This window comes from Pseudochaenichthys georgianus, chromosome 14 (genome assembly GCF_902827115.2).
Source record: "Pseudochaenichthys georgianus chromosome 14, fPseGeo1.2, whole genome shotgun sequence".
Taxonomy (NCBI): Eukaryota; Metazoa; Chordata; class Actinopteri; order Perciformes; family Channichthyidae; genus Pseudochaenichthys; species Pseudochaenichthys georgianus.
Window position 1 is genome coordinate 10,792,016 of NC_047516.1, and position 24,937 is coordinate 10,816,952.

The following is a 24,937-nucleotide window of genomic DNA, read 5'->3' on the forward strand; positions in this document are numbered from 1 at the left end:
AAAAGAGACTTTGAACTATATATCAAAACCGATTTTTTGTATGGCTGGACCAAGGGCCAATCTCCAGGTCTGGAAAGAAACGAGTTTATGGTCTCAATCAATAATCTCAAGATTTCTACAATATAGCGTGATGTCATGGGCCAATCGAGAGTTAAATAAATTATGAAGCAGGATATACTCTAGGGAATAGCTAATTTATGATTGACAGGTCGTTACCAGAAGGTGTTGTCCCGTTGGTTTTTCTGCGTTTTTCTTGAGACTTTAACCCTATCATAGTGTTTTTTTGGTTTAGGTGATTGTATCTCTTTTCACTGGTTTTTACAAAGAAAAAAACGGACAGGCAACCTTCAAATTTGAGGCTTCAAAAACATAGTCCTCATACAGTACTACATATTATAAGCAGTCTATGGGTGGGACATATTAACCCCTGTTTGTAGACTGTAAATCCGGTTGTCGGTAATATTTTTCAATGTCAACTTTATCCTAGCCTGATAACCCTAGTGTCATTGTCATCCCCCTGTGGTTTTTGCAAACATAATCTTAATTTATCAGTAAAAGGAGTGAATGGGTTCATAGAAATAATGTTGAGGGAAGCTCTGCCAGTATTTATCTTCATCATTAATGAGCCACTGGGACTCTGCCATTCCTCATCATAAGTGAGACAAGGATAGATTATAATGGTTGCCCATTCCCCACCACCCATCAATACAGCTATATACAACCCTCAGAAGATAGGTATTAAATGGAAATGGAGCACGAACATATTGTACGTAAAACTGAGAATTTACAGACATTTGGCTGACACATATACGCTGTGATTTGAAGTGGAAGAGGAGATAAAGGCTTAGTGTCTTGCTAAAAGAGTGATTTTAATCTGTAGCTTTTAAGTTGTCAACACAAGACAAGCCTCCTGTCTGATTATTGGGGTGCACATTAACATTTCAATTGAACAGATATCCTCATAAATATCAAAACATAATCTGAACCATCTTGTCTATCACTGGGCAGGGAGAGAGGTTATATTTTAGATGTTTCACTCTGCAGAAGTAATCAAGGTTCATGTTAGCAGAGGTAAACATGTGTTGACTGGTGGATGCAGATGCCAAAGCCTTTCTTTACAGAAACAGAATTGAAATCGAATATTCCCCTCTGATCCTGTCCATGTATTTACCTCTATATCTGCATTAACTGAGGCAGACAGCATCGCTTTGAAAGCTGGCTCCCGTAACGTCATATTGCCTGACATCCTGAAAACATCCTCAGTTTATTTGTTCAGATGCAGCTGCTTCACGGGACGGCAGCGCTGTGACAGTTTGAGAGCTGGTGCTGTCAGGATCAAACGCAGTGTTTCCTCTCTTTCAGGTCATAGCTTTTTAGGTTATTGCTCTTACTTGGGAAATGTTCCACTGCAAAACTACGTAACCTTCCAAAGCCATTAAAAAGAGATTTTAAAAAAACACTTTAAATGATTTATAGTATAAAATAACGGTTGTGCTTTTAGGAGGAAATTGCATGGTCGAAAAAGTACAGACTGCATCCTTTGCCCTAAAGATAATGAGTTATGGGCTTCAATAAGGTTTTCTTGTAATGATAGTAATCTAAAAAACAGCTTTTTTTCCAAACAGCGATGCGGTTAGTTGTGAATTTATATTTGTAGTGAAAAAGATAGATTGATCTGACATTGTTACCCTATTTTGCATATAAAAGCAATAATTGTAATAATTGAATAAAAATGTCGAAGGACACCGACAGAGACTTTTATAAATGTACTGTAGATATTCACACTTTTATCATTCATTATATATTTAAGCACAGATTTTAAGTGTCTTCAGGAGGAGTTATGGTCATTAATAATAGATTACTAAAGACTTAAACCAACTTTATCGTGTGTTAAAATCATTTCTTAAATGTTGCTTTTAAATGCTTATGTGGAGGGCTGCATCTAAAAGTATCAATTATAATATTCAAGAACTAATATACTAATTAGCAAAATGTAATTACATGTTTTGGTTACTGCATAAGAAATTAAATACTTCACATGCAAACAAGAGAGGGAAATAAACACTCAACTTGTGATATACAACATGTTTGTGTGGGCGAACAAAATGGAAAACAAAGTCCTCCATGTCTTCAGGCTTTCTTTTTTTTAACAAGCTCCTCCGCTGTGATTAGCTTCTATATGTAGGACATCAGGTGGGTGGATGTGTAGTCTTGCATAATCCATGTTTATATGAATCCAGATCTAGTATAAGTTATGAATATTCCTGCAGTGACATTCTGCAAAAAAAGCCGTGGGCTGCACCGAAAATTACTGTACATATTAATATCTGAGAGCTAAATGAAAATTAGTTCTGCTCTGAAATATAATGTATCTAGCTTTTCATGTGTATGATTAAAAGCAGCTCATGTACATGATGGATCATATTGATGGTAATTCTTAATAGATCCACAAAGGTAAATAGAGAGCCGAAGTCCCTCCCCTTCCGGTGGGACTCATGGGATCTTATTTCGGAAAAAGTTTGTATTGAAGTCAATGGAGAGATAAAACGTATCTTTCGATCCGGTTTGAATTGTGCCACGAATTACACATATGATGTTTGTCAATCTTAAATAATAATTTCCATGTCAAAAAAGTCACAGTTTGTCGTAAAACTGCTGAAATATAAGACTATGAAAAATACCCAACTAGAAAGACTACAAATCCCAGAATCCCGGTCCCGCATGCTGGCTCTTACGGAACCGACTAACTCCCCTTGTGTGTATGTACAGCTCACAACAGCTCCCAGACTTGGAGTGATTTTCACCTCTTTTAATACTTTTCACTTCATTCTGAAAGAAAGAAGCAAAATGTACTAACGTGACGGCCGTCTTGGTGTGTGGTGCGAGACGGGAGATGTAGTTCATTGAGCGGTTTCACACAAAAAAAGTGTTACTTCACAGTTTTACAGTTAACACATTTTTATTTTTTTGACTTACGTACAATTATCTTTTAAATTGATAAACATCATATGTGTAATTCGTGGCACAATTCAAACGGGATCGAAAGATAATCTTTCTCTCTCCATTGACTTCAATACATAATTTTTCAGAAATAAGGTCCCATGGAGCTCAACCCGGAAGGGGAGGGACTTCGCCACTCTATATCGCTGACCCCCTCTTCACAGAGTTTGAGTCATTGTTTAGAGTCCTGACACTAAGTGACAAATACAACTCTGTGTATTATTATTATTTAGGAATGCAGAACACAACAGCATGAAACTAATCAGACACATTGCAAATATAAAAAACCAAGACATATTGGCAGATCGACAGCAGCAATAAAGCAACATGTGAGGAGCTTGGTTTCCTCCTGTGATCTCAGAAAACGAACATGACAGAACGTTGCTCAAAGCTACAAAAACCACCCAACAAAGACTTCACGCTGTCATCAAAGGATGAGACCAGAGCTGCTCTGTTGAGAACAGAATTGGCCCTGACTTTGTGTGTGGGATTATAGCATTTTGGAAGACATTATATATGTAAAATCCAGCAATACATCTTCTGTCCACATCCACGTACATCCTATCATCCAGTTTGTAGTTTTGGCTTCAGCTGCAGGATCCTTTTGTTTTGATCATCTTTGAATTCATCAATATACTGCAGCTGTCTGGCTCTAAAACATAGAGATGTCGTTCTTTTCTCTTTTTATATAATAATAATAAACTGAATATCATGTCATTTTTATATATTTCTGACATTTATCATCATATTAGCCCATATTAGTCCATCATGATATTAGCATCTGAAGCTTAAAGTCAAATTAAGATCCAATCTGGCAGAGATGTTTTTTAACATTTCACCCACACACTCACATGAGCACACACACACACAGTGACCATTAGCGATGAGGCATGACTGTCTTTCATTTCCTTATTTAGCTAGAGCTGCACAGAGCTAACACTTTCCTGTCGAAGTGAATATGATCAATAAACAAATAGACGGTAACACAGGACAGGAGTCTTTGGCTCTGCCTCACTTGCTTCCTGATATTATCTCTCTCTCTCCTTTTCTATTTCTATCTTTTTCCACTATAACTCTTTGTTTCCGTCTGGCACTGCGTTATAACACTCTGTTTATCTTCGGTCTTTCTGTCTGACTGATGGGGGATAAGGACTGCAGCTTGATGTTGAATAGATGCTGTGAGATCATCTCTCACATTGTGTTACCATGACAAACAAGCCCCTTCTGTGTATGTGCTGTGCTTTTCCTGTCTGCGTGTGTGTACATGCATGTTATGTCGTTCCTGTGTCATTGTGTCATCGGTGTGTTTGTTTTTGCATGCCGTATGTGTTCATATCTCACTGTGTGTGTGTGTGTGTGTGTGTGTGTGTGTGTGTGTGTGTGTGTGTGTGTGTGTGTGTGTGTGTGTGTGTGTGTGTGTGTGTGTGTGTGTGTGTGTGTGTGTGTGTGTGTGTGTGTGTGTGTGTGTGTGTGTGTGTGTGTGTGTGTGTGTGTGTGTGTGTGTGTGTGTGTGTGTGTGTGTGTGTGTGTGTGTGTGTGTGTGTGTGTGTGTGTGTGTGTGTGTGTGTGTGTGTGTGTGTGTGTGTGTGTGTGTGTGTGTGTGTGTGTGTGTCAGGCCATCTGTTCTCTGTCGGGTCTGGTCCTGACTCCCAGGGCTTTGTCTTCCTCTCTGGGATCAAGAAGACAGAAATGTACCAGAACTCCTTCTCAGATGTACTGTCCCCTATCCCCACTGTTTATTAGTGGAGGCCATATGCCAGCGGTGATTTGGAAAAAGGAGATTGTTTCAAAATCTTCCTGGTGTCACCCTCACATGCACTTTGTTCCACCCATGAAATTGAGATACATAACAAATGTCAGCCTCCATCCGATTTGATCTGCATGTTTGGGTGTTGCAAATATCATTTTTAAAGATGTAATTGCCAAACTAAGATAATGTTTCTTCAGTAGTGAATAATTATGTTTGATCAACTCTTAAAGGGGCGACTTAATTCGATTCGTAAATGGGAGTGAATTCAAAATCCTGCTGACCCACTGCATAGAATTTTAAGATTACGACTAAAACACATTTTATTAATCCCAGAGGGGAAATATATGATTTACATTATATTAAACACAAAGGTCCAAAATACATACATGCACACATTCACAAACATTGATGTAAAGGTGTCACAGCGAATGGGCTGCTATGGTTCGGCGCCCTGGTTCATTCGGGGCTTTAGTGCTTTGCTCAAGGAACCTCAGTAGTGGCCATGAGGCAAACTGGCACCTCTTAAGCTTCCAGCCCAAACTCGGACTTGAACCTGGCGACCCTTTTGTTACCAAGCCATGTCCTTATGAATACTATATTGCTTTTGTTTGAGCAATTGTTGCCTGAGTTGTTAATGTATTACTTATAATGCGAAGAAAGCTTGTAGAACATTGTGAACTCGGTGCTCAGACACATGTCCCAGCAGGAGCTTTATTACAACTTGTCATTGCACAACAAATGCAGTTTAGCATCTGACTACAAGTGCAAAAGCAGTAATGTGCATAGTAATGGAAATATGTGTTTGAGTAAAGAATAGGTTGAACAACAAGGGCTAGATATGAATATGCTATATATAAGCATTTCCCTGACTAAGAATCGTCTTATGAGACAAAGCAAAATGTAAACACTCTAGATGATTTCCTCTTATACTGTTCATTATCAAATATAGGAAAAAAAGTGTATTTTTAGAGATATGTTGTATGAACGGTAATAGGCTGTCCACCATTCCTCAAATGTTGTGCCTGATGGTGAAAGTAAACAGCCTTGACTAGGTCTAGGGCCCTTTCTCATTTCTCGAACTCCCCTCCTCGACTCCTATCCTCGATACTTAGTCCCGCCCACAGGAGATGCGAGCGGAGGACTGAGGAGGGGAACCGAGGAGAGAGGAGGGGAAGCAGCAGGCGGTTAGAGAAATGAGAACTCCTCTCCTCTGAGCGGTCATTTTAAAGAGACGTCCATCAATGATGACAGAAGGCACAGCAGCCCTCTGTCTGATGGACAGATGTGTTCATGATGACTTATATATTTACTTTGATTCATTCACAGTGCGGTATAATGAGACAATAACAGGCTACAGATGCGGACACGCACACACACATATATATGTATTTATATAAATATATACAATTTCAGAATCAAACAGAGCACTCATAATAACGTAACACTATCAGAGACTGGATATATCCCCCCCCTCTCCCCTCTGGTCGCTACAATGAGGAAAATAAATTACGGGCCAAAAGTTGTATTTACAAGTATTACAAGTAAGCCGAGGACACCAAACCAACTGAGACCTGTCTGTCCGCTGCATCTATGCACACACTGTACCACACACACCTACACTACACACACACATGCACATACAGCCCCTAAAACAGGCTACAGCCGTTGTATATTTTATTGTGAAGCACTAAATGGTTTTAGAAAAATATCGACTCTTTGTAGATATCTACTAAACTAAAGCAAATAAAGAGAGTAGGCCTGTTATACTGAGTGATATATATATTACACACTGCTCTGCTTTCTGCACGGACCTCACAGCTGTTCTCACTGTAAACATCGCGTCGTGATGAAAGCAGTTAATAAAATAATATCCAGGGGATGCATGCAGAGCTGTCATTGGCTGAGATAAGTCCGGCGGTGCGTCACGACTCTTTGAAACATCTCTGTTGCCGGAAATGCATCCACGAAGGATTCGTGGAGGACCGTGGAGGACCCATCAGTGTATCCTCGGCATGGATGTATAATAAGAACTGGATACAGCGTGGGAGGCAGGGCCTCATTCATTCCTATGAGAGTTGCTCATTAGCGCATGATGATAAAATGGCCCAACTTTTGAGAGAGCGAAACGTCACAGATTACCCGGCATGCCTGAGAAGTACCCGTATGTGCGCTCATAGCGCATGCGCAACTTTAACCAAAATGCTCGTTCACATCAAGCACGTCAATTTGCGTACACGTAACAGCACCATACGTTCATGACAGCATGGTAATGGCTTGTTATTATGATGGATTTGATATTAACGAGGCGGCAGTTAGCAGCTAGCGGCTAGCTAGTAATTATGCTAATGTACACATAAATCGTTATGTACTTATATTACGCTGTAACAGGATCTAGTGATATCCAACAGAGCTTCATTTAGCATGAAAGAATTATTGCACTGTGTATATATATATATACAGTGCAATAAGCTTCTTAGTGCAATAATAAACTACAGGGACGTTAATCTAACGTCGGTAATATTAACTTTATTTAATACAACATTTACGGTACAACATTTACATCATACAGCCCATGTAGTATAATATTTTACAAATGATGAATTACAGCAAACATGGGCAATATATCCATTGTTACAGCTCCGTGGGCTGGCAGTAAGGCGATATGGGTCCGTTCTTATTGTGCATCCATGGGTTGAGATAAACGCATGTAGTGCTGAACACGTAACATGAACATGCCGGGAGGCGCGGTCCCGTGGGTTAGATGCGCGTTCATAATGCAGAGGGAAATAACTCTCAGAATAACGTTATTAGCACATTTTTATAATTTGAGGAACGCATTTTTTTAATAAGGGCTATACAAGTGTTCATACTGGGTTGTTTATTTAGTTTAAAAAAAATTATCCAACGAGTTACAGACCACTCTTTCCCAATGTAAGTCAATTGGAAAAAGTGTTTCCGGGCCCAGCAACCTAAAGGAAGTGTAGTACCGCCGTTTGGCCACAACGAATATTCTCATCAGACTCCGGCGCACTTCCTGGGGGCTTGATCCTCGGTTATAGCTCCTCCTGAGAGCCTCCTCGACGCTCGGTCCTCGAAGTGCATTTAGAGAAATTAGATGTCCTTCAACATGGCGTGCTAAAATTAATTTCCGGGTCACTACCGGAGGGTCGAGGAGGGGGATTTGATGAAATGAGAAAGGGCCTAGGTCTTGTCTCCAGATCATTCAGGCTGTTGTTAGTCAGTGAAATAGGAATCCTCCGTGATAGACTTTTCTATGTATTGTTGTTGTTTATCAAATCAGGTTGTCCGCGGGGTCTTAAAAAGTATTAAAAGTTGATAAATCAATTTAGCAAAAATTAAGGCTATTAAAAAGTATTAAACGGCATTTTCCAAGGTATTAAGAAGGTCCACAGCAACGACAACATGAAACACCCTTTAATTTACTGAAACAACATGTCGGGAAACCCCCTCAAGGTGGCCCCATGCATAGCGTGCCATAAAATGCTGCTTCTTATTTTAAGTTTCGTTGCCTTGCTCCGCTCTGTGGGGGGGGGTTGGTTATCTGCTGGTGGACTACCTGAGAGATATACAGCAGGAGAACACACGCCGTCCACCGCGGAACCGCGGAGAATTAACAGAAGGACAACCATGCTCCGGGGTCTTCTTCGCTGCTTTTGGTGTATTTTGTGGCGGCAGCAGCGCCACTTAAGGCCCTGACACACCAAGCAGTCACCAGAGGACTAGCCGACGCTGAAGTCGGCTGTTGCCTGGCCGTGTTCTCCTGCGTTTTGGCCATGTGTCGCACGGGAACACACCGCACCGACTTCAGTGCGTGAGTGGCAATAACTCTCCTTACCAGCAGGCGGCGGTAGTGTGTATTCGTCATTCAAAAGAGGCAACAACCGGAAGACAGAGAAGAAGAAGAGTATCTTTTCTCCGTAATATCATACAGAGCTGGCCTCTCCTGGATCAAGGTGATGAGCAGGTCTTCGTTTGCATCATTCCAGATCGCCATGATGAGATGAAAATGAATAGCAGTCTGTGTGTGCCTTCTTAAATCGTTTGTTTACGTCCCTCACTTCCGCTTCGCTTCTCATGCACTGATTTGCTAGCTGAACAGCCAATCAGAGTGATTATTTGGTCCGACTGCCAGACCCGATGCATGCATCGGGTCTGGCAGTCCAAATAAGGCGTGTCACGGTCGACGGTGCGGGACACACCAACCTGACTACGGCGCCGCGAATGCCCGACAGCCTCTGACGGCCTCTGACTCCCAAAATCGGGTTGGTGTGTCAGGGCCTTTACAGGCCTGGCATATGTACTACAGCATTTCCAGCGGTCTAGTATGAACGGACATGTTAATGAATCGAATGCGTGTGAACGGAAGACTTTTTTGCGTTTGCGTATGCGTTTTACTGTATGCGTCCTCGTGGGGCCGGGGTCTAAGCCAAACTATATCCGTTCACAGAGATCTGATATTTTAAAGTAAGGTCAACACATATCGACCCTAAATATAGTCTATATTAAGAACGAGAAAAGTCTTAACATATATATCGTTGTTTGTAAACATATGACAAATGTGTGAGGGTGATGACGTCAGAGCATCGTCCTCTGTGCCGGGCTTAGTCCCGGACAGCCCCAGCCCAATTTAACCCCTGGGTATTTGTGAGGGAGCTCCTATATGGCATTACCCCGCTGAAGCTCACCAAAGTTTAATATATTTCATAGTTCAAAGTTTTGTCAATTGTTTTGTTTATTGGTCAAATACAGGTTTCTAATGGTTTCTGAGGAGTTCTACTGGAATGAAAGAACACAGAAGCAACAAAGCAGCACGCTGCATTAAACCTGACCTTCACAGAGAGGTTGAAGTTCATGTGGAGAGGAGGCTTCAGTAGTCTGTCTGCACTCTGTTTAGTTGTGCTATCTTACAATCAATATAGTAAATGTGAGGTAAAGTGTGTCGCCAATGTAACCGGTTAGAACTCGAAGTTGCGATGAGGTCTTAAAATGTATGGAAAGGGTCTTAAAAAAGGTCTTAAAAGGTATTACATTTGAGTTCAGGATTCCTGCATATACCCTGCAAATAGCATCACTGGAAGACCCAACAAACTCTAACATTCAAGGTTCCACTCTAATATATTTTAAATTGGATCAGGATGGATATGTTCTTTAGCATTCACTTGAAGGGCAAAGAAGAACTGAAAATGTTAAATTTCATTCAGGCGGCCAAAAGGATAATGAGGCCAAATTACAGATTACAATAATGTGTGATCAATCTGACATAATGGGCTAAGAGACAATAAAACACCCCTTTTGTTAAAGAGAAGAACCCAGACAGGTTTATTTCTGTTGATTCATGCTGAGCTTTTTTGTTCTGCTTCCCATTATTGTGTTAGACTGTCTTTCAACTCTTTAATCAGGTATTAAGCCTATTTAATTCACTGTTTTTCTGCCTGCTGCACCTCTTGTCTCCCCTTCATCGCTCTGATGGGTGTTTAGATCACGCTGTTACTCCTCCTGCACACTCTGTTTCACTTTCTCTTTTTCTATCTCTGTCTCTCTGGTTGAGTTTCCAGGCAGACGGTTGGCACCCGAGAACAATCCTCAGACTGTAATGAGGGCTTTAGACTGAGCAACACACACACACACACGCACGCACACACTCTCTCCCATGCACAGGCCTTGTCTTGGCCCTGTCCTGCTGCGAGCACATTCCTTACCCTGCACTGCCTTAGTATTGCTGGCTAGTGAATCATTGCTCACTGCTACATCAGCTGTTCTCTAAAGACATCCTGGGGCTTTTTGTAGCTGTAGTGTGCAATCGCAACGAGGAACAAAAACTGTTGCTGTCGTGCAACAAAGCCTTAAACAAGGGATTCGGATGGCTGTAACGGCACCTTTCGATGCATAGCATTAGCCTACAGTAACCCATTAGTTCAACATGTTAGCTGTAGCTGACGAAGGAGGAGCAGTCAGTGTCGTCATTTGGTTAAAAGAAACAGCTCCACTATTATTAGGCTTCCTCTGAACATGTATTTATTTGGGGATGTTGTACAATTTGTTTTAAAACAAAGCAGAGATGAGTAACATCAACAACATCTCATAATCTCCCATAACTGTTTAAAAGAGAACATCCACAGAGAGAATACAGATTTTATTTTCAAACTGATTTAAAATAACATTCATAAAAATGTTTTACTACTATACTCTGTTGCCAATAAGGGAAATACAGAAAGAAAACAATAACAAAAAAACCTCTTTATGACACTGAGATTTGAGAAAAAAATCCTGTTAATCAGCTTAGCCTATCAACTTTCTTTATTTCCGTAAGTAAATTGAATTTGTGGGAAAGCGAGAATTTAATGCAAGTGTTTATTTTTGGCAACAGCTGAATGAATAACTAAGAAGCCTCCCCATTATGCTGAAATGACTAATCTGATCCTTGACTGTGTATTGGGGAAACAGCAGCAACAATGTGTTCAATTTGGTACAGTCACTCATGTCTCCCTTATTAATTAATAAAGTTACTTTAGAGATTCTGTGACTTTTCATTGGTAAACATCATCAGGTCGAATCTTTATTTGTCCTTTTATCCTTTTATGTTTATGACTAAAAACTGACAACAGGCCCTTTCGCCTCAGCAGTAGTGCTAATTAGCTAATGTTAGCATGCTAACACACATTTTGGGAAACATGGTAAATGTTAAAATGATCATTGTGAGAATGTTAGCATTTGACTCTTAGCACTGCTGTGTCTCAGCACAGCCTCACAGAGCTGCTCGTGTACATATTTTCCCATAGTAAAATAAATATCAGGATGTAGAGTATGTGAGAATTTAAACATATCTAAAGACCACAGTGTGGCATGTTTCCCTCCCACCTTCCTCTCTCTTAACTCCATTACTGTCCTCCATCATCCCCCCCTCACACTTCTCTCCTGGCTCCTTATTTTCCCTCCGTCACCTATTCCCTCCCTCTGAGATCTACCGACTCCTGCAGAGACATGCTGCGTCATGGAAACGACCGGCTCTGTGTGTGTGTGTGTGTGTGTGTGTGTGTGTGTGTGTGTGTGTGTGTGTGTGTGTGTGTGTGTGTGTGTGTGTGTGTGTGTGTGTGTGTGTGTGTGTGTGTGTGTGTGTGTGTGTGTGTGTGTGTGTGTGTGTGTGTGTGTGTGTGTGTGTGTGTGTGTGTGTGTGTGTGTGTGTGTGTGTGTGTGTGTGTGTGTGTGTGTGTGTGTGTGTGTGTGTGTGTGTGTGTGTGTGTGTGTGTGTGTGTGAAGTATAGTTGATGTGAAAGCCACCCTAACAGCACCTCCTGCCGACCAGCTTGGCAGATCATTAAAAGCACTGAAGATGTACAGAGAGGCTGGAAAGATGGTAGAGGAATGAATAGAATCAAATCTGAAAAATATGCAAGCTCTTGTCAGTATTTCTCCTAATGTGCTTGTGTGCAAGTTATATGTAACATAATCGGCATCTCTGCTTATATATATTAATAGTTGTTCCTTGCTAAGTATGAAAACTAAATTGCATCCATTCACTAGATCAGTGGTTCCCAACCTGGGGGGCGCGCCAGACCTCAGATGATTTGAGGCCTAACGGCCCGTCCACACAGCGGCGTGCGTTGACGCTTGCCGGCGGGCGTGTCTGACACTCGAACAACAACCAATCACATAAATCTCCCGCCCCTGACACACAAGCAGCGGTTTGATTGGCTAGAGTACTGGCATATGATTCGATTGGCTGACGCTTCTGCCGAGGCGTCAAAAGTTGAACATTGCTCAACTTTTGCAGCGAGCCACGCCAGCAACCCTCCGCGTCGCTTCCCACGATGCAGTTCGGCTAAAAGTGACGTCACCCCATTCAAAGTGAATGGGCAGAAGCATTGGAAGCTTCAACGCACGCCGCTGTGTGGACGGGCCGTAATATCATATTTAGACTTTTTTTTATTTATTTTTACATATAGTTGTTACACAATACATAATTGCCGCTAAAAGCCTTCTCTCTACATTACAATAAAGTATACAAAATAATTGATTAATTAATTGTAATAAAAATTCAAGTTAGTAGCTAATAAAGGCATAAAAAGACAGAAATGCATAATTTTTTCTAGAAATGTTTCTTCTGCCCGTAAGGTGTCCAAACCGGGCTTGTCTGGATGAGCGCATTTTTAAAACATAGTCATTGTCCATGCCGGTTTCAGTTTGATTATTTGTCACAGTTGCTCCGATCAGATCGGTCTCCTCCATTTTGTAGATTATTTACGACTTTTGAATCCACATAAACACATCGGCAAAATCCGGCTTACTTTGAGCATGTGTTTTAAACAGTTTACTCCCTTTGTGAATTGTTTCCTACGGTGGCCCTGAAGTGCAAGACACCACAGCATTTCAGAAAACGCCGCAGCATTTCAGAAAACACCACAACATTTTCACATTGAACGGAAAGGGTATTCCTTAGGGAGAACACTTCTTGTTTGTGATTGGACAGAGCCAGCCAGAGAAGCACTGCTGTGATTGGTTGTTTTTGCTGCCAGTCAAGAAATGACGCTTCGTGATTGGTCAACACCCGACAGCGAAATATGTCCCAACTAGGGATCGACCGATATGGCTTTTTCAAGGCCGATACCGATACCGATTATTAGTAATCAAGGAGACCGATAACCGATATTTGGAACCGATATACATTTGCAGTAAAATCAGAAAATCTTGGTGTCAAAATGTAGAATAACACAAACTCCAACACAACTTCTTTGAAATGCATTTAAGCATAGCCTATATTATGTTTAATGAACTTTTAAAACATCTTACAACTGGTTTCCTCTCTGTGCCCTTTTCTTTAGTACAGCCATCTGCAATGAGTTAGAGAGACAAGAAGTGGGGCAGCAGGCTGACATGCTTAACTAACAATAATGCTTAATTTATTATATCAAACCAATGCCTGTCTGTCTAGCATAAAATCCCAATAAACTGCTAGCAACTGCAAAACACTAGTGCTAGCTAATGTTTTGCAAACTATTAAAAGTGAGGCTATTACAGTAGACCTAACGTTAGACTAGTAGCCTCACTTCTAATATTTTGCTAAACATTTGCTAAATACATGTTGGCTAGCTAATGAGCTTCACATATCAACCTGAAAAACTGCGAGGCTTCACTCGCAGCCCCCCCTCCGCACCACAGTTCCGCTGCGAGATGCTGCACGCTGACTGACTTCCCGCGTCCCTGTGTAACTGGGAAGCTGATAGAATTGGATCAATAGATCGTGCTGTTTTTGCAGCTTCAGCATAGGGGATTGGGATGTTTATTGAACTTCGGCTTTTAACTGATTTACCTTAGAAACACATGTATGTCTCTGCCGCTCAGCGCTGCTGCTTGCCTCTGTCTGTGTCTGCGTTCTTCGCACCTGCCTGTAATCTGAGAAGGTCCCGCCTCTATGGCTGGCTCCCGCCCGGAAAATCTTCAGTGTTGATTGACACTTCAGTAATAGCCTATCAGATAGCGCTGTGGGCGGGACATTGCTCGTGTACAGAGAGTGGTGACTGCAGACAGGGAAACGGCCGCATCAGAGCCAAAGTGTTATCGGCAATTTTATAAAAAAAAGGCCGATACCGATAATCGGTCAAATGATGAATATCGGCCCCGATAATCGGCCTGGCCGATAATCGGTCGACCCCTAGTCCCAACCATGGTCCCACAACGTATGGTCCCAACACATTAGCCGTTAGCACACACTCAGATCTCACAGCTCCTCATATCTGTTCAGAAACTGGACAAAAGTTAAACATGTACAAACCACAGACTGTCTATGTCATGGCGAATACAGTCGCTGCTTTATTTATGTCTGTATAATGTTGTTGTGAGTGTGGACGGAGCAGCTACAGGTTAGTTTAGTCTGATGAATCCGATTCAGAAAACACGCATTTTAAAAGCTTTTCGCCTGCCGTCTTGTCTGCAGACTTGCCAAAGCGTTAATTCATGGTTTGTACTAACTGTTATCAGTATGTAGTTACTTCGGCATCACTTTGAAACGTGTATTACAATTAAATCACGGTCAAATATGTTCATTTTGTTGTAGGATTTACATGGAGATACGCCCCGTCCCCTCTCCAGCGCCTCTTGTTTGAATGACAGCATTGACAGGAGCAAACACAGCTGACAGCCGCGGTGAAACTCGAGCGATTAGAGCGATGCGAATATTGGGTGGTCTACCATAGTATTTACATGGAGATAAGCCCCTTAAAAACCATGAGTTAATAAAGCATTAATTATGTATTTACTCCTGTCATTCAAACAAGACGCTGGAGAGGGGGCGGGCTGTATCTCCAGGCTAAACTAACCTGTAGCTGCTCCATCCACACTCACAACAACGTCATACAGACATAAATAAAGCAGCGACTGTATTCACCATGACATAGACAGTCTGTGGTTTGCACATGTTTAACTTTTGTCCAGTTTCTGAACAGATATGAGGAGCTGTGAGCTCTGAGTGTGTGCTAACAGCTAACGGCTGATGTGTTGGGCTAATCACGAAGCGTCATTTCTTGACTGGCAGCAAAAACAACCAATCACAGCAGTGCTTCTCTGGCTGCTCTGTCCAATCACAAACAAGAAGTGTTCTCCCTAAGGAATACCCTTTCCGTCCAATGTGAAAATGCTGTGGCGTTTTCTGAAATGCTGTTGCGTTTTCTGAAATGCTGTGGCGTTTTGTGAAATGCTGCGGCGTTTTGTGAAATGCTGCGGCGTTTTGTGAAATGCTGCGGCGTTTTGTGAAATGCTGCGGCGTTTTGTGAAATGCTGCGGCGTTTTGTGAAATGCTGTGGCGTTTTGTGAAATGCTGCGGCGTTTTGTGAAATGCTGTTGTGTTTTGTGAAATGCTGTGGTGTCTTGCACTTCAGGGCCACCGTACTTTCCACTTGCGCCATCCTTTAATTTCTTCATACAGCGGGCATCCAAATGAATTAATCCTGAGTCCAATAACCATCAAAGTCACTCCAATAGTGCTCCTTAATTACGCTTTCATCCTCCTTTAACAAAATACTTTACATTCATCCAGTCTGTGACAGTAGTTGTAGCATTTTGAGACTTTTAAACTTGAATTACCGCTGTTGCCTTGTCTGTTGCCCCCCTCACACCCCCTTGTGTGTGTGTTTGTGTGTGTGTGGGGGGGAGGAGCAACTTCCAACAGGAGTAATTTGGGGGGTCTCTCGGGGAAAAAGGTTGGGAACCCCTGCACTAGATAATACCTCCTCTGCAGCCTAAGATCATTTTTGATTTAGCTGCAAATACAACAAGGAGCGTTTTACTTTCTTAGAAATAGTAGAGTAGAATTCCAAAATTGCTATAATAAGTGGAAGTCTCGCTGTTAACATCCCATTTTGTGTAAAAATCCTCTTTCTAAGAAACTAGATACACAAATTCTCAACAAATCAGTGTTCATGTCTAATCTGTATCTATCTGGGGTTCCAGCGCTAACATTTTCTGACAGTTATGTTATCTATAAAGGAACAAAACATGGCACACTACCAACTCAGTGGGTTTGTTGCTAGCTAGCTAACATTAAATATTGATTTATCTTCTTTTCAGCAATGAGTAAAACGTTTAGGTTGTATTGGCTACATACCAAACACGTAATCTATATGCAACATTTTTATTTGATATAAAAAAAATTTTACTTAAAATTGTCAAAAGCTAAGCATAAATACATTTGGCAAAACTTGTTGTGACCCATACTGAAAAGCACCCCCTGAAAAGCACCCCCCCCCCCCCCCCCATTCTCTGTTCTCCCTAAGCCTAAGAGTCTTCACTGAATTGTGTATGAGAAATTGCCACAGAAAGACATGCTTTTGCAGCCCACATTGATAGATAGGAGCCTTAAAAATCTCCTAATTTTACATACACACACACACACACACACACACACACACACACACACACACACACACACACACACACACACACACACACACACACACACACACACACACACAGTGGTGGGAAGGATACAGGAAACAGGATTTCTGTTGTAAATGTTTTTATGGTTCATATCTTCATTATTGAGGAGGAAGCAACAGAAAGAGCTTGTTTGGATGTTGAGCTTTGTCCTTTCTTTTTCTGACAGACTTAGAGTAGTTTCTGGGTTTCTACTTATAAATTGAATGAGGCCAAATAAGATCTAGAGTTGCTATGTAAGAGATTAACATCAATTAAGAGATGTTGCATAACATTTTCAATTATATTCATTTTGAGGTGTTGGTATAGTTACCATAAACAAATCGTTTACTTATTGTGTGATTAACCTAATCAAGATTGAAGAACAGGTTATTTTTGTTTTATCTCTCTGCTCAACATCAGCTGTTTGCCTGTTTGTATGCTATATTGACTTAATCCGCATTGAAATATGTCATCATATTTTTTGGCAAGGAGACCCACAAGGTTGTGTACGCCTATCAACTGCATAATTCAGATTCATGCTTTGAATGTTAAATGTTTTCGTAAAATCATCCAAATTGAGTCTTTATCATTTAAAATGGGTCAATGTGTTACAATTAATAGTCAAGCTAATGCTGTACACACACGCTGAGTGGGATTTAGGGCTTTGCTTTGCAGGTGCTGTTATATGCTTGTTACTTCTTGACGTCATTTGAGAGCCAATTCCTTTCCACTCAGATGTCTTTTGTTGTGTTTTTTTATTAGAAATGTTCAATTCCCCTCACCTGTCTACTTTGTCTTTCTCCACCTTCTCTCCCCTTCATCCATACCAATTCTCTCATGCCTCTATCTTGCTATCATCCCTCGCTTCTTCCTCTCTCCCTGCTCATGTCCCACCCCTCAGGTTTGTCGAAGACCTTCCCGTTGGACAACTCTTTGTTTGACAGCTGGCTCGCCCAGTCGGTTCAGATCACGGCTGACGACATGCTGAGTCAGTGGGCTCTGGGCTCCCAGCACCGGGACAAGAGCGGCAGCCTGCTCTCCGACCAGGTAGACCCTCAACAGCGGGAATGACGTCTCGGCTGTTTCTGAGTTGACTTTAATGTTATGATTTCTGATACATACATTAGATGCTACTGTGATAATGCAGCAATTTAAGTTTTTAATTGATTTGATACAACCAAAAGTGATCTGAAAGCTAAACATAATTTCAGCACCACTTCACAGATCACACTATTGGAAGAAGGAGCATGATTGAATTAGACAAGCAAATTCGTTTTTGTATTATTTAGAGCTGCACAAAATGAGAGAAATATGTTAAAGGTGATCACTTTTTTGAATATAGCAAATGCGATATTACTTCCGATAAATACAAACCGATATATTTCTATAATATGTAGTCAGTTCTGTCTTTCTGCTGTTGTCGGTATACTGCTTAAATACAACAAGTAGCTTGTTAAATAAAAGACATGAATTAACATTAACTAGAAAATGACACTGAACACAAGTCATACAGTAGATACAGTAGTCACCTTATAAAATGCAAATTTCTATTGATACTATTTTAGTTTTTGCAGTTTTGCAAAATTGCAGTCTTGCGTGATGACATTAAAAAGTGATACATTGTGCAGCCCTACTATTGATCAAAGTGCATAATCCAGATATGTCAAACATTTTGTGTCCAACGTGTATTTATTGCACCTTTAAACATGATTCAGCCTTTTTCATCCCTTCTTTTCTAATTGACATTCCCTGGATCTCCTTTTGATTCATATCCTGTCTTCCCCCATCTCCTATTTATTTCCAATCCCCTGTTTTTCTCACTTCCTCTCTTTTTCTTCTTCTTCCCCTGTCTTCCAGCTCCTGCAGGGTGAGGAGAGCCTGCTCAATCTCATGATGGAGAACTCCATGCAGTCCACCTGGAAAACACCTCAGCTGGGCCGAAAACCACGAGGGAGCAACAAGCCCCGTACTCGCGGTGCCCCTCCGCAATCCCCCAGCCCCACCCTGCCCCAGACGCCCCTCTCTGCAGCGGCCCCCTCCTCTGCAGCAGCCCCCTCCTCTGCAGCAGCCCCCTCCTCTGCAGCAGCCCCCTCCTCCGCCAGCAGCCCCTCCACAGCAAAGAGCCTCTGGGCAAGCATGGCAGAGGAGAAGCCCATCCATGTGGGCCGCAAAGGGGAGAGGTCCGGGGGCTCCTCGCGGCACCATCTCTACGTTCACCCCCACCAGACAAGGAGCTCCGACCCGCCGCCGCAGCCCCCCGTCTCCAAGATGGATTCCTGTCACATCTCGGAGGAGCGCAGCCCGTGGAACAGCGTCTACACGGGGAATGGCGTCGCATCCTCGTCCCCACGCCCAGGCTCCAGCCCCGGGGCCACGTTGCCCGACACAGGGGCGATCATTCGTGGCAGGGGTCCACGGCTCCGCCTCTCCCGCCAGGTGAAATCCAGAGGGAGGGGCTTCACTGGAGGTATAGCAGGTCTGGAGTCTGTTGGGATGCCGCTCACAGGAAAGGACGCTTCGATGCTGGATGCTGTGGAGACCGACGGCTACTTCTCTGACGGCGAGCAGAGCGATTCTGACACCCGCTCGGGCGGACGCAAACTCCGCTTGCCGCAGTTGCATTCTGGGAAAGAGGACCTGCTGAGAAGGAGCGTGCTGGCCTCCTAAAGAACTGAGCTAGCGAATTGTATCTCCATCTGTGCCCAATATAAAGTCCACAAAACATGGCTGGATGGCTTTGTTCAACCAAATCCTGTCACGTCTACTTGTGGAAAATCTCTTCAGCTCTCGACTGCTTTGTTTTCGGGGGGGAATTTGAATGTAGCTGTTTGCCTATCGTACAGTTAAGCAACTCCACCGGACTGTAGTTTGTCGTCAGCCTATTACAAGATGTGATACAAACATTTCATTTAGACTTTGTTTAAATTTCAGATTCATTTTGATTCTGGGCGTTGAAGTACCCTTTTTTGGCCTCATGTCTGTGGTATCTGCCAGACTTGGGAACAAACGCTGTGGGGCATTATTATTATTATTTTTATTAATATTATTCAAGCTGGTTTCAGGGTCTGCTCCGCTCTTGGTCTTTATGGCCTGAGATGCATCCAATGAGTCCTTGTTTTCTTGAATCTGTTCAGTGGAAAGACAATTTCACTCCAGAGCTAATCTGAATATGTACAGGTGGTGACATGGGATAACATGTATTCAGCCTTGAAAAGCACAACTAGCTAGTCATAAGAGCTGTAATTTAAGCACTCGTGTGTATAATAGATGCTCAGTCAGGGTTGGGTTCAATTCTCATAATGTTTACCCGGTTTGCAAAATGTACACTAAAGCCTACATTCTTCAATTTATCTTCTCAGATTTCCAGCTTTTCACATTTTTACTGTAGATAGCAGAAAGATTAACCCCAACCCTGGAGCTCATTCAGATTGTCACACAGAGACACAAACACACAAACATACTGACACACATAATAAGCAAATCCCTTTGCTCACATCACAGCCGAAATGGAAATATATTTGATCTGACTTTTGTCAGCTGCTTTCAAATTCTTCCTAGTTCTGAGTTCATTTTTTTATCAAGCCGGAATCCTTGGAGAGAAATCATCGTAGAAACTCTGTGCCTTCTGTCGCTTGCCCTGTGCCCCCTCACCTCGACCCAAAAACGTATACAAAAAAAACAATCAGTAGATCAATCAGTCGTTCATCAATCGGATTTGTAACAATCAAACCAAAAGGAAATCCCGTTGGATTGGTTACCGAGTGTAGCCAGTGCTGGGCTCCTTGTCTCCTTAATTGTCTAGTGCCTGAAACAAGGATGTAAATGCAGCATTCACCATCAATCAGAAAAGTATCTGAAACAGTTAGCAAAGCAGAGCCACAGCGTACTATCAGTGCAGAGAGCTGCCTACTGTTCTGTGCCCCCCCCCCCACAGCTAGATCACTGCAGCCCAGAACCATCGATACACTGTTTGGCCAGGTTACACTGTGAGCACCAGAGAGCTGAGTAAAACTATAGATACACATGGAAAATGGGAAAACATATTAAATAAAACTTTAACCTGTCGGCAAGTCCCGATGAAGATTAGTAATTTAGATTAGTGGCAACAAACACTGATTGGACATTTTGGTATTTTTTGTTGCCTGCTCCAATCAATACAAAAGAAGATGTACCGCCAACTATTTTGATAATCAATCAATTTTTTTTTCTATGCAAAAATACTGTTTCAGCCCTTCAAATATGAAGATTTTCTTAGTCTATATTTAACTAAATATTGGTTTGTTTTGGACTTAAAAACAAAGCATATTACCAAGTTAATACCACATCCATGTGTATCTATGCAGTTTTATTTATCAGTGTAGTGAATGAAAAGTAATTGTTTAATGTGGCCAAGCTCTAGTCTCTGATGGCTCTGCTGCAAACGTTCGCCTTTTAGAAGAATGATGACAATGTAAAAACCAGCTTCAGAGGCCTGCGCTCTTAAGTTCTTAATTTGTATTACTTTAAAAAATACTTTTGTTGTTATCGCAGAGAGTTGTATTTTGTACTTAAAGCAGTCCATGGTATTCTCAGGGGTTAAGAAAAAACGTTTAAAAAAAGAATAAAAGGTTTAAAAATGTATCGAAAAGAAGCGTAAGACAGAGATATATATGTATACATACCGGTACATATATATATACATATACATATTTTATATCGTATACAGTATATACATATATATAAAGTAATGTGTGTATGTCTAGAAACGTCCTTATTCGGCAAGCTTCACTGTTTGAACTCCTACACGAATACTACTGAGCATGTTCCTTTTCTCAGTACGGCCATCAGCCCTGGGTTCAACCAATAACTAAATTGTATTTCTTTGAATAACAGGCGAGGGGGCAGGTCAGACAATAGCGAACTATAATAGCTCTGTGGTCAACAACAAAAAGGGATTTTATTTTCATTTCATTTATTAAGTAGTTAATACCCATCACAAGTGATTTAAGGGCTGCTTAACCTAGGTCTGATGAACAGATACTTAAATGGAGGTGCAAGTCCAATCTACTTCCGCTGGGTTTTTTTTTGCTTTTACCTTCTAGCCTGTCTTCGGAAGTGACCACGCCAAATAACAGATCTGTGTATCAAGGCCACATATTTACATATTTTATCTACACAAACACACATACACGTCTCTGGTTTTCAAGATGAACAATTTTAGATAAGGATGTCAAACAATTCTGGCTGCAGCTAAGTAAAATCTCAACCCAGCTCGATCAGTTAGAAAACGCTGCAAGCTCCAGACGGGCGCAGCTATATTCACAACACCAACAAACCCAACCGGGATTCCTCCACATCTGCATTTACAGGAGTTCCCTTAGGAAAAGCTTGGCGAGGGTTGTTAAATGCAGACTCGCACATTTAAACCCTATTCAGAAAAAGCCCAATGCTGCTGAACTGAATTCTCAACAAACAGCTCACATATACAGACACACACATATAACACACACCAGACAACATTAACAGGGTTAAAATATACAAGATGACTAGTTTTTTATGTATATGTGATCCTGTCTGCATCAGGAAGTATGAGCTTACTCAGAGAGAAATGCCCCCTATCAGCAGGAGAGTATTAGTACTGGTGTCTCCTTCAGATGTAGCCATCGTAGAAGATTCATGTTGTTAATCCTCCACTCTCGGCTGTTTTTCAACAAAGAAAAGTGGAAAAAAAACCTTTTGGAAGCGTTTGTTGGAGTATTTTAAACTTCTACTTTGGCTACTGTTATTACAATCCCCATGATAACGGACTCCAACAACACATAAAACAACAATAACTGCGAAAAAAGTTTGTGTTTTGAAGCAAGGATGTGGTGGCGCATTGTCATTACGACCCGCAGAATCCTCCACCGGGTGGTTGCAACCATCCATCGGTTGCTAAAACAGAAACATGTAATCTTGGTTTCAATATTCAGTGTTCAGAGTAGCCTGACTTTGTAGACAGTGGTATTAGAAAAGGCCTCACATATGGCCTTAACATGTAGTAGCAAATGCTAAGGCTGCATAGCGTTCGCAGGAATAAAAATTCTAAACATTTTGGCTGAATGTCCTCTACGGAACATGTGGAGGTGAGTAAAATGTGCTGCTTCTAAAGATGATCTCCTGTTTGAAAATCTGATTTGAACCTCAGAATGTACCTTGTTTGACAAATTGCAGTTTAGTTTAGTTTTTATTCCTGGATACTGAGCAGCCTTGGCAAACAAACTGGTTATTATTCTGTATTTACAGTGTGGCTTCAATGCCATCTCCTTCCGCTGCATATATACTGTAGACTGGAACCTTTTGCAGGTTTTATTTTTTATCAATATCCTCTTAGAAAACAACTTCAAACCATCACTGTCCTCTGTGTGGTACGCTGGTGTGGGTGTTGGCTTGCAGCCCGAAAAGTGCTCTGATGATCTTTGAATTTTGCAACTCTGTCAGGTCGGATATCCAGATTTTATTTGTCTTTCCTTTCTGGGTTTAATGCTGTTGAAATGTTCAGAGTGAAGCATCAGTGTCAGTATCAGCGGGAGATCTGCACTGCAGGAATAATGATGGTTATGTTCCTCTGTGAAAGCTGACCATTTAGAGTGCATGACATTATGCATAATGAATACATATACAACTATACCGTTTTCTAAATGGTAAGCTGCTGCAAGTGTGAAGGCAGAACCTTATCCCTGCAGGAGTTGGCATGAACGCTACACTTGAGAAATAAGCCTGTGGGCATCGTTCATGAAATGGCAGGTCTAAAACACACCTACACACAGTGATGAACTCCATCTAGCCTTCTACTGAAAACCTGCTTAAAGGCCAGCTGATTGCTGAAGGCGATTGGAAGCTCGCATATAATTCAAAGAGCTGCTGTCTTCTGTACCGACACTGTTGTTAAACTTCTGAGAAAGAAATCACTGCACCAACAGGGCCGGGCTCCTCAGAACTTCCTCAGCAGAGCAAAGGTCATGTTTGAAGCTTATTTTTAAGTAGGGCAAGCTAGGACCATCCAGCAACAAAACAGCTGTAACATTAGTACGAACTAATGTATGCAACAACACCATCTGTTTGATTTGAACAGGGAGAAAAGGAGAAAACCTGTGAATCTTATATGTTGCATCTTCTCAGTGGAAACATAATTTTAAGACCAAATCTGATTGTTGCTCTGAGGTGGTTTTGAGGAGCCAGAAGGGTACCATGATGCTGTCGTGAGGAAGACTCTTGTCCTCTGTGGTTGCTCCTTCTTCCAAAAAGAAAGTGGTTTGAGGCAGTCTGTAGGTCAGTAAAATCAGGAATGGACTCTTTCGTGGTAATAAATGTAATTTGAGGCCTCAGCAAATTGTTTTTCTCCAAAGGGAACATTCGGTTTTGTCTATAAAATGAATCAAATTGACAAGGAACACTGTTTAATCCTTCTTTTTTTAAACAGGCTGTTTGTAATACAATTGTCTTGTCCTTGTTTTATTGTCCTACGGCAGCCATGAACCCCCCCACCTGCGTACCACTGGAGTTTATACACATTTACAATAATGTATAATACTGTTCAACTACTACTACTAGAGAAATGTCATTTCCTTTGTTTTGAAAAAGACTTTGGAAGCTTTTTTTTTGTAATGCTTTAGCTGGCCGCTGTGGCTCGTATCAAATTAGAAAGCTGACTCATTATCTGCTCGCTCTGTTTTTACTGCCGCTTTGCTCTCCTCTCCGTTACATCAAAGTTATGGCTTCAAGGTCAACATCTACAACCCAGACACATTGCACAGATGGGAGGTTTAGTCATTCAGAGCCACTGTGGAGTCTAAAGCAAGCTCGGTTTTCAAGTTAAGCCTAAATTGGCGGAGTCAAAGAACAGTGATTTGAGTCAGAGCGTCTTTTCTCATTCATTCAAGACCAACAAAACAAAATGAATTGCCATATGTGAGGAAATGCCTGGGCCATGTGTTATGACGAATACAAATCATTTTTTCTTATCATCTTGAGCAACCAAGATTATTGTTCAAATAACTCTTGTGTTGGTTCCAAAATATTTTTATTTTATTTTTAAAGTGAAATGGTACTTTCTGACTCCAACTTCTAATATGCAAGGATGTGATCCTGCAATAATCAGTAAAACATCTTTGGGTTTTGTACTATTTGTTGGACATAAGATATTTGAAGACACCACCGTTAATGTTGAGAAACATTCTCTCTTAGCCTGGCTTTGTTTTTGTCTAACCAACCTTTCAAAATCCCATAATGTTCACTTAA

The 24,937-nt window shown here is 41.5% G+C and overlaps 1 protein-coding gene across 1 annotated transcript in view; it reads left to right on the forward strand.

Moving 5' to 3' along the window:
• jade2 (jade family PHD finger 2) overlaps positions 1-24,135 on the forward strand; it is a 201,167-nt gene extending 177,032 nt beyond the window's left edge. Inside the window, 2 exon segments of the mRNA XM_034099362.1 lie at positions 17,580-17,725; positions 18,536-24,135. Of these exon segments, the coding sequence (XP_033955253.1) occupies positions 17,580-17,725; positions 18,536-19,345 (956 nt within the window). The 3' untranslated portion in view covers positions 19,346-24,135.
• Positions 24,136-24,937: the final 802 nt, after the last annotated feature.